At 40.8% G+C, this 11,549-nt stretch overlaps 1 protein-coding gene across 1 annotated transcript; it reads right to left on the reverse strand.

Moving 5' to 3' along the window:
* Nucleotides 1-831: 831 nt before the first annotated feature.
* LOC130387173 (uncharacterized) lies at nucleotides 832-8,838 on the reverse strand. The gene is given in 4 exon segments (XM_056596175.1): nucleotides 832-890; nucleotides 2,112-5,441; nucleotides 5,444-5,713; nucleotides 8,739-8,838. Coding segments are annotated over 4 exon segments (3,759 nt in total).
* Nucleotides 8,839-11,549: the final 2,711 nt, after the last annotated feature.

Here is an 11,549-nt window from a genome sequence, read left to right on the forward strand (position 1 = left end):
GCTCCTGGGACGCTGCTGAGACATTCCACAGCCGCCCCCGGTGGAAATGGTCTCATTGATTAGAGTGGAACCTATCTGCTGCGGTGACTGCGGCCGCAGCCGTAACGCTGCCGTAACGCGTCCGGTGGAATCAGGCCTTGACTTCACCCATTCCAAGTACGTGGACGCGCAATCGAGAGCGAGCCATTGGCTAGTTAGATAGCTCTAGTAGCTACCGCAGGATAACAACAAACAGAAGCTTGCTCTGGGTCACGAGCTATGAGTACGTGCACAAAGGGGTCGCGCGGGGAGCGGGAGTGCAGTACGTCCGTTTGACTGTCCAATGACACTCGGTGGGTCTGGAAATCATTGGCTGGAGTTTTTCGAGCCCTGCCCGTTCCACAGATGATTGACTTGTTTAATTTTCCTGTCAGTACTTCTAACTCAGTGGCTGTAAGTGGGTTATAAGAAGGATTTCAAGTAATTTGGCAAAAATGGCCAAAAAAGAGAATACCATACCCAACCTTTAAGCATTGACCTTTTTATGTTTCGTTGAATGGTACGATCCTCTGTGCGTTCATTTATTTTTTTAAATGCAAATAATCTGTTCTTTGTAGAGTTTTAGTTGGGCACTTTAAGCAACTCTTATATTGTAGCGGCCTGTATTGTACTGAAGGCCTATCTGGTGTAATAAGTGTAAATGTATCATACCTATTAATAATTATTCATAAAACTAATTCTGTGTGTGTGTGTCAGTTATGATGGAGCCTTGTTTCATCATGCAAACTGGTTTAGTCTCCTCTTAAACCACGTCAGTTTCGAGATTAGACTAACACGCACAAAATAAGCCCTCTAGTGTCTGATGTGAATTTCTCTGAAGACACAGCAATTGAGATCAAGGTAAAACGCAGCTGCAGGTTAAACCACAAATACATATGACACAGCAATGGAGCTTAAGACGTCACGTGACTTCTTGAGTTTAAAACCGTGTTAAACTCTAAAAAGTGGCTAAGCTAGCGACAGAGCAATTGCCCCCAGGAGTTCAACTGTTTACCGATCCAGTTGAGGAGACTTAACTTTCAAAATTTCACAACAGAACCAACTTGAATTAATATAAAAAAAAAAAAAATAGGCTTGAATAAATACAGACGTTTCTCAATCATTAATTTCGTTTAATATTTTTTTGCTTTAGAGAGTAAGATGACATATAGAAGGCATTCAGATTATACTTTTGTAAATATTAATTTTTACAGCCTCTGTTATTATTTCCTCTAACATATTCATAATCACATATACAACAAATATTGATCACAATTTCATTTCTCTGTTTTCATCAACAGCATCTGTGTTATTATATCAAAGTACAAGCATAAATTGTGTTAATGTAGCAGAAGAAGAAGGATGTCAATAACTGACTAGGCCTAATTGCTGTGAACACCTACAGTACTCTGGAAATTAGGGATGGATGGATCGAAACCAATACTTCTAATATTGATGATGGTACAGTTTTGAGAATCTATCCTCATATAATTATTTAGATTTTATTTGCTTACTTTTTTCGAAATTGTTAAAAAACATAAAGAGGGAAAAGGTAACCTGCATCAAAAATCTGTAAAAAGTTGTGGCAAAACGTATACCTCGAACCTGAACTTAACGAGTTGCAGCATAAACAAGGAGGTGAAATGAACAAAGGCCTTTACCTGAGAAGGATACTATTATAACCTATAAAAAACAGAAGACCTGTGCTTTGTAATTGCTGTTATATTAAAAAAAGTATCACACGTCTATTTAAAACGAATGCCATCGCTTTGAAATAAAATGTTTTGTGTCTAGCCAAGAAAAACTGTGTTGGCCATCCCCAGTGGACATCATTTGTTATATATATTTTTTAAGCTAGGACTAACCCTATGCCAGTTCGGGCATCTGGTAAGGTTGCCCGATGCACGCCTCCCCTAGGGAGGTGTTCCAGGCCCGTCCAGTGGGGAGGAGACCTTGAGGAGGACCCTGGACTCAAAACTGGCCTTGGAATGCCTCGTCAATGTGACACATAAACCAACCATAAAGTTTGCTGCCAAATCCTTTTTTTTCACTTCTTTTCTTTGTTTGCTCTATATATTTTTCCTCTGATTTACTGAGCTTCTCCCGTTTGGAAGCCTTGACCATAATTTGGGCATTTCCTTTCATTTTGTCGAGAGACTGAATCCGTGCCAGGTAACCCTCTTTGGCCTCGGACTTCTCTCCCTCAATGAGCATGTCGATGTACTCTGGCGTGCTTAGCGGGTTAGGCCGCAGAGCTATCTCCTTCAGCCGAGCTATACAGCGAGACGACGTGTCCATCAGGTATATTATCTCATCCTGAAGATTGGCAACCTCCTCTTCCTGGTGTGCAATCAGTTCCTCGACTGTGATCTTCGCCTCAGTGGCTTTTTCATACTTCTCTTTCAGCTGTTGTATCGTCTTCATCTGCTTCACCTTGACGTAGTCCCACCTGTATTTCTGGTTGAAATGTACGTTCCAGTCACAAATTCCAGGGCAGACCGTGCATTTCTCATCCTTCATGGCAGAACACTGAAACTTTTTTTTATCGTCTGCTATGTAACAGGGGTAATGACAGGTAATGTTACACTGCTGACAATTAGTGATGTATTCTCCCTCTTTAGTAAGCTTTATTTGAACAGGCTTGGTGATTTCAACTTCAAATTGAAAGTTTTCATTGGAAGCGATGTCAGCGTTGTGCTTTTCTATCTGTTGTTGGGTTGATCGGATCTCGTCCAGTTTCGCCAACCCCGCCCGTACCTGGGGCTGGATTCCTTCCACAGCCACCTCCAACTGCTTTCGCTCGTTGAGAACCTCTTTGGTTAACTGCAGGCTTTTAGTTGTCATTTGTCCCAAGGCAATGAAGAATGTTTCCATGCTGCTGGCCCCCATTGCCCAAAACATTGCATCAAAGTTGTTAACATCCATCTTTTTTTCTTTTGGATACTTTGATGATTTGGAGTCTTGATCAGCTCTGTCACTGAAAGATTTATTTTCAGCAAAAAGTGCAGAGTTGTTGAATTTGTGATGCACCGGAAGGTCTTTGTCGGTTTTAGGACATGGAATTTTGGCTGCATTGATCGCCTCAAGAACAGGAGGCTGCTGACCGTCTGCAAATGTGACCAGGATGCAAATGTTTTCCGCCACGTCTTTACCAAAGATGGCCAGCACCGAATCAAACACATACTTCTGTGAAGCCGTTAGTCTTACTTGAGAGGCCTGGGTGACAAAACAAATTGCATCTATCTCAAAGACTCCCTTTGCCGAGGTGAAGAGATTCCTGATCTGCTCTCTGATCGCCTTGTCACTCTCTATTCCCCTTGTGTCCCCGAAACCCGGAGTGTCAACAAGGGTTAGAGAATAAGGAACTTTGAAGCCATCTTGGTGGTTCATTTTGTAGGTGGTTACGTGGGTAGTCTGACTTTCAGCTTGTGACTTCGACTGATCCTCATTGATTAGTTTGAAGCGGAAAGAGTCTTTCCAATCTATGCCCAGGATGTAGTTGATCATTCCATTGATCAGAGTTGACTTCCCTGAACCTGTTGCCCCCAGAAACATGACAGTGCGATTTGGCTTAACGCTGTGCTTGCCAAATGTGTAGCTCTTGCATCCATCTATCCTAATATCGTTTTTCTTCAGGGGTAACTTGAAAACTGAAGGAGAACCAGATTCTATTTCTTTGCTCGATGCTTTGATTGATGTAGCCAGTTTATCAGACAGCCTTTTTGTGCACACAACTACTGATTCCTCTTTGCCAAGGCCAGCAACTCCACAGTCACATCTGACCCGGACAGTGTATCGCGTTGAAGGCTGCAGCCCTGGAATGACTTTGACTAGTTGGGAGTCGTTGGCTGTCAATGTTAGTTTGCTCCATATACACTCTTCAGGGTTCATTTCTGGAGATGTTTCAGCATATTCTAATATGTATGACTTGGTCTCCACTCCATGTCCAAGGTCAGATGGTTTCTCCCAGCTGAATGATAACTCTGTAGAATAACATTCCGCTTGTAGTTTTTCTGGAGGACTGGATGGTAAGGTTTTAATTAAAGGGCCACCTTCACAGGCCGGACCGCGGCCGACTGCGCACCAGGCTCTACATCTGAACTGATACCCTTCATTAATCTTCAAGCCGGACACTGTGACATCTCCAGCCTTGCTCTCCATTTGTTGATGCCAAACCTCATCTCCATGGACACAGAACTCAACAGTGTAGTGGGTGACAGTTGTTAACCCAAATCGAGGTGGGGAAATTTTCAGTGTTACACTGTTATGGGTTATGTCACCAGTGTTAATCTCTGGCTTCGAAGGTGGTTCAAAGTTGTAGTTGGCTAAGGATCCATCCTTGTAGAGGTGGAGAGTTGCGCCTTTCTTCTCATCATCTCTTATTGCACCTGCTAAAAACTTGATGCTTTTGTTCTCTTTGTTGGCCACGGCAAAATCTTTGAAGAGCTTAATTTTCTCGTACGCTACATTTGAGGAAAACCATTGTTCTTTTTCCAAATCATAAGCGCATGACACGTCGTCTGATTGGGTTTCATCCAAGTAGTTTGACAGAGCTGAAAGGTAAGGCTCTGGGCCATCCAGGGAGGTAAAGACAAAGCACACCGTATGTCTGACATCTCCACTGTGGATCTCATGGTGCAGAGAGTGACTGGTCGCAACGATCACAATGTCGGACATATTGTCAATCAGAGAGCTGATGATTTTGATTTCTGTCTCTTTGCAATCCATCCACTCATTCAGTTCACCACTTTCGAAGGGAGAGGAATGTACTTTTTTCAGGATCTTTGCGAAAACACTTTCCTCCTCTCCTCCTCCTCTGATCAATGGGAGATTCCTTGCCATAATATTCTGGAATTCTAGTTTGTACTGAGAAACCAGCTCTTTAAAATCCTTTAACTTTTTCTTAATCTGTGGGAATTGCTGGGTTGTTGTGCATCGTTCAGCATCGTTGCATCTCCTTTCAAGCTCGCTAAGGTACTCCAGGAAATTCTGAGCCTCCTTGATGAACCTATCACTTATCTGTCGAACTAGTTCAGCAGCAGCGGAATCTAGAGTCTTCAGTGGCATTAACCAGACCTTCTGAGGCACTGCAATCTCTTTGTTGGTTCCAGTTAGCTTAGGTAGGCTTTGATAGACTTCTATGGCCTCATGAAAAGACACAGGGTGTTTCTCAAGGTTAAAGTCCCCATGGAAATTGCAGGATAACTTGTCAACATTTGCAATGTCCTTGTCTGCCATGTTCATAGAACCTTGATCGCCTATCTTCAAGGTGGGTATCTTCTTGATCAGAACCTTTAAATTGCCCTCAATGTCTTGCCTATCCTCCTTTTCTGACACCTCACGGTCAAACACAAAGAAGGCTTGTGCCCCATAAAGGATTCCTGTCACTACGTGTGTTGCTTCACATTACCTCTGCAAATGTAATTCATTGACAGCTCTTTCAACTTGGTGGTGGTTTTATATTTTAGTGTCACTCTAGCCTGATTTCTGGAAATCTTAGAATCTTTGAGAAATTGAGCAGAGCCTTCTACCTCAACCAGTCCACACAGAAAACTGGCTTTCAATGAAGCTTCAACATTCAATGCAGAAGATTTGTCTTCGATGGAGTCAGATGCAACTATCTCAAATTCAATTTTTGGTTGGGGTCTTTCATCTGTATCTTTCTCTAAGGCTTCCCGGTCCCAAAGTGTCAGAGCTTCAGAGAACACAAAGAGAAAAAAAAATCAGAATTCTAGCTCAGAGGAATACATTTAAAACATACATTTTGTTTAGATATCATTATATGGTTTCCTACTAAAAGTAAATGATTTCCTATGAAGGCTGTAAGGGCAGCATTGAAAGAGAGGTGTTGAAACTCAATGTGTTTATTCCTGCATGAATAAAGGTCAAATAAAAAGGAATGTAAGGTTGGAATTTTTTAAGGTTGGAATTTTGGTCTATATACTGAACACATCACTGCTTTGACCCACACTAATACTTTACACTAGAGACTGACCACATCACATGTATTCAATATGGAATAGAGTTGGTCTTTCAGAACTTTCTCTGTTGTCTTGCTGTTGAAGGAAGCCATCTGGCTTGTTTCTACGCAGGTTGGTTCATCTGGTTATTAGGTGAGTGCTGCACGCAGCGCTCACCTATTGTTCTGCTTAAGTTTTATTCTTTCTTCTTTATTATTCTCAACAAACTTTGGGACCTATCTCCTTCCGCAACTTTACACCTAGAGGCTCAATTCCAATTCCAAAATGTTCAGATTAGCTTGGAATCACACGCTTCTTTTCTGATTTTTTAAATATATTCTTCCTTTAAGATGTACAATGGAAGCCAATGGGAGGACAGCGGAGCCATCCGCCCATTCTCTGACACTTACTACTTCAGACTTCGTAACTTGGTCAATATTTTATCGTTAACCTTCGTTCAAAGGTTTAACAAATCAACACACTTGTATCTTCAATAATCTGAATATCGTTTACCTTTATACTTCTTTCAAAATCAGTTTTAATTCCATGTCGGCTTGTTTCAGTTGGTCTCATTGATTGACACTGAGGTTAGAGCGCGAGGACGTGCAGGCAGTGTTGCCAGATGGGGCAGTTTTTCTTGCTCAATTGGACTGCTTTTTACGATGTTCAGGCAGCGTTGCCAGTTTAGGCGACTTTTAATAACGTTAGGCTGAAAGAATTAGCATTAGGCGAGTAAGTATAATTTCGGCTGGTTCAAAAAGAAAAACTTCCTGGATTATTATAATTCTTTCTACAAACATCAATCAATACAATACATTTTCATTAGTTTTCATCATTTGTGCAGCTAGTACCACTACAACTTCAGCGACTACTTCTACTTCAGCTACTTCTACCAGTCCATTACTACTACTACTAATACTACAGCTAGTACCACTACTACTACCCTCTTCCAGCTTTGACAGCATTACAGTTTAGCTCCCAGCTTTTGTAACAATGTATTTCAGCACTTTGCTTCTTCAGATAATGCAATTCAGCGTCTGTGAGTTCAACTTCAGCTTCCAGGTGAACTGTGCACTGCAATACATTGAACTCTCCGATTTTTCAGCAATCCAGGCCAATTCATTCAACCTTTCAGATTCTTCAGTTAAATTCATTTTACATTTCAGCATTTTTAGAAATGCTTTGCGCTTTCATTCAGCTGTCACTTTATTTGTTTCCAACCATTTACATTCTCTGAAATGGTGTTTATGTTTACGTTGTTTACTCCTTTTAGACTTTTGAACTCTGTTCAAATCCCTTCACTTCATTTAAGCCATTTAACATTTCTTTATGTCTTAAACTATGTGTCTTTATTAAAACATATTTTCAACCTCACTTTGCGCTACAGAATTCACCGCATTTTCTGCAGGAAGTGCATTTTGTAGTTATAATAAATGTTCCTATAGGCATGGGTTCACCCCCCTTCATACCATGTACTATGATTAGCCTAATTCATTTAAATAATAATTATTATAAACACATGCAATTTGGTAGAAATATAATAATAATACAATTGATTAATAATTTCAGCGCCACTGAAACGGGAAATACGGTAACCGTTGAAGCTTAACATTATTAGTTAAGTTTAAACGGTTAGCTTTTGTGATAGCCGTCTTGGGCTGGAGCGGGTGACGTCATCATGCTCTAGCCTCAACGGAAGTTAATGAGACCAACTGAAAATATAGGAAGCGGGAACGAAATTAAACTGTTGATTTTGAAAAATAATAAATAATATCAAAAATCGGTAAGATATATATTAAAGGGACACTGTGTAAAAATTACTCCCATCTAGTGGTACAATTGTATATTGCATTCAAACTAATAGTGCTCGCTTGTTCAAAAACTACGGTGGGCAGTATGTGCCAAGAAGCTGTGTAATGACATCCAATACTACCTCATCAAGTCATTCGAGTGATGATGAGGTTCGTTATTTCAAACAAAACAACATTGAATCATTAGTGTAAGTTAATGATGTATGAGTAATTACTCCTCGAGCAAGATAGTGAATTATTTCAGTCATTCACGGTGGCTCAGAGTGAAAATGCGTTTGCATTTCCTGTACCACGTAGTGCTTTTTGTCCCTCTCGGTAGTTCATAGACCGGAAGAACATGGACGCCTCCATGAAGCTTACCCGTCCTATGTAACCACATATTAATTATTCTTCGCTCAGGAGGAGAAGTGAGATTTTTGGCAGAGATAATTTTACACCAATGAGGACTTATTTATGAATGAATACGTTGATTTGAGGTAATAAATGACTTAAAATAATACACAGTGTCCCTTTAAGATCAGAGTTTGTTGATTTGTTAAAGGGGACATATTATGAAAACAACACTATTCCTTCGATTTGGGGTGTTGTTTTTGGTCTCTGATGCTCCCACACGTATCCAAACTTTAATATTAGATGTAATATTATAAAAATAACTATATATTAAATAATATTATTGTAATTATAATATTTTATTATATCGATTTATTTTCCTAAATGCTATTTCCAGCAAACAGCTTCAAAAACATGTTTTCTGTAAATCATATATTATGTTTACTTGTTGGGAAACACCATAAAACGTCTCCTTTAAATGTTTGAATGAAGGTAATCTGTAAAGAATTGACCACGGCAATCGTACTTGAGTACGGTACAGGGCAACTTTGCCTAGTGTGAGTGCGCTCTAAGAGATCTTGTGTTTCATCCGCTAGACTCAGGACTTGTATTTATTTACCGGGGATCAGTGAGTCGTTGCGACAGTCGTAGAGCATCCCCAGACTGAAGGGCCGGCCCAGTGCTGCCAGCACTACGGTTTTACCCCTGTCCACGGCCATCTGAAAACACACACACACAAACAAAAACAAACACACACACACACACACACAATTTAATAATTTTAATAAAATATTTTAATTGATTCTGTATTGATGGAACCTTTAGCCTGAATTGATGTGTAATCCTTAGGCGTGTTCATCTATGCCCCAATGGCATGGCATTATAATCACTGTGGGAATTTCTATGTGTGCTGGACATACTACAACTTTCTTTCTTTAATTATTGCATCTTTTTAACATCTATGGGCTGCTGGGATAAGTGAATTTCCCATGTTTGACCAAACACTGTGGCTGGGGGTGAACAATATAAATGTAAGTGTCTATGTTGATATGTGTACTGTGTTATCCTGTAGCGTCATTTAGTTTTGAATTGGATGCCATAAAAATCTTTTGTTTGAAGCTTTCCCATATTTAGGGTGGAATCCATTTAGATTTTCATTTAGAAGCATAGCTTCCCTCATTGTTGGCGCAAAAAACTACCTCATATTGGACATGCTCATTAGAAGTAGACGGACATGTGTGAGACTGTCAAGAAAGGGGGTAGGGTGAGAGTAGGAACTGACGAGTGAGTGAGTGAGTGAGTGAGAGAGAGAGAGAGAGAGAGAGAACCTCATCTATGGACGAGGACCTAGGAGAGTGCTGCACTACTACTCACATTTTCTGTGTCCCGGTCGGGTTTCGAGTCGGGATTTGAACCGACCACCCACCGGTTAGTTGGCCTACTCCATAACCAGTTGGCCATGGATACCCACCGAGATGGCTGGCATGGTGTCACAATTGTTTAAGTTAGGAATAAGGTGGATAGGCTACCATGAAATGATTTACTGAACTTTTCCCACAAACTGCATTTCCAATTAAATAAACAGGTAAAATAAAGTATATAAATAAATAAATGCATAGAAAATTACTTGAAATAAATAAAACAGGAAATGTAAAATAACAACAAAAAAACAACATAATGTATACACTTCCTGCACCTGTCATAGGCGTCCAAATGACATCAAAGGTGTAATGCTACAGCTACATGAAATCTAATGGTACAGAAAACATATTGAAACATTAAGAAGTAGTATAAGAAAGATGTCAAAAATTAGTCTAAATTTGACGTTGATAAGACGTCCGCCCAACGTCACATTTGGATTATAAATAGCCCTTACACGAAGGTCCAACGGACATCAACATTAGACATTCGGTAGGAGTCGAAAAGAAGACGTTGCCTGGCGTTACAAAACAACCCCTTCAGTGGACCGAAATTTGACAACCAATAATGACACAGAATAGACGTCACTCCGATGACACATTGCGCAGTGGGATCATGTAGACAATTCCTGCACCTGTCATAGGTGTCCAAATGACGTCCAAAAATTTAACCAGTTCAAAGGCGAAATGTTGAACGTCAATATGACGTCCAAATAGTGGACCCAGTTTGGACGTCTAATAGAATAGACATTGCAATACATGTCCAGAAAGACGACATACAAATTTGAGCACCCCACTCTAATGGCTCAGCCCTATCTAACGCGCGGCGACGCCCCACCCCTCTAGTGGCTGCTGGCGGGAGATACCACTTGGTCGATGGAAGTGCTTAAAAACCAGGAAATTCAATTCACCACAAATCTGTAAGGGCTAACTGAAGGTTGATTGTCCGATCGCGTGCTGCAAGACACTTATTTGCAAAAAGTTTACTGAAGTTCAGCTTTTGTCCCACCCCTTTGACGCGCTGCGGTCACCCGCCCGCACGCTGGCCTTCCCACAATGCCTTGTCCCACGTGAGCATGCGTCCAATACAAAGTGAATAGGAGGCAAGTGCCACACTGGAGGCCACATGAGCCGTTGGGACCATAAAAAAATTAAGTGAACGCACCTGGTTGCATCGGTCTGGCCCAGGTCCAGGTTCAGCCATCAACACAGAGATAAGACCAGCTCCGGTTAGACCTAATGAAAAACTCAGTGTTAAATATCACACTGGTAATAACATAAATCACAATGAAATATGAAGTGAAATCCACAGTCTGTGTAACGCTTATCAAATTTTCAATTTCAAAACATAAAAATTAAAATTGGAATATATACGTAGTTACATTTTCTAATATTCAGTTTTTTGTTTGTCGAGTATATACGAAAACAATTTTTTGTCACTTTTTGTGCTGAGGTTGATAGAAAATTGGATAATAGTAAAATGGAAAATCGGACAGAAAGGTAATGTTTCTGAATGCGTCTCTCGGCTTCCGGGGAAGCAGCCAAACCCCTCCCCTCCCTGAATGATCAGTGGCTGCGCACAGAAAACGCAGGGGACTCGTAGCGTTAACTTTCAATGTGCAAATGTTAGTGCTCTCACGCAGCTAATTTCGTTCAGCTAATTTGTGTGTGTGTGTGTGTGTGTGTAGGGGGGGGGTCAAGGCTAATGATGTCACCGCTCCTCCTGGAGGATACCGTAGGCCTGTGGACTTATCAGCAGCAAATAATTCTGATCACATTTGTCCTCAGCCCATACACGTCTACTCACTATGAGCAGATAATGGGCAGCTGGCACGAACTACTATGGCCTAACGATATGCCTAGTCTCAACCAGCATCTCATCTTCATATTCAACTATGTACCCTGGTGCTGAACTTCCATCATTAAACTATAAATGATCATGCATGTTTGTATTATTGACAATAAATGTGTTATCTTTGCACCAACTCAGTAGAGATGAGTAGACCCATTAG

This window comes from Gadus chalcogrammus, chromosome 8, assembly GCF_026213295.1.
Source record: "Gadus chalcogrammus isolate NIFS_2021 chromosome 8, NIFS_Gcha_1.0, whole genome shotgun sequence".
Classification (NCBI taxonomy): domain Eukaryota; kingdom Metazoa; phylum Chordata; class Actinopteri; order Gadiformes; family Gadidae; genus Gadus; species Gadus chalcogrammus.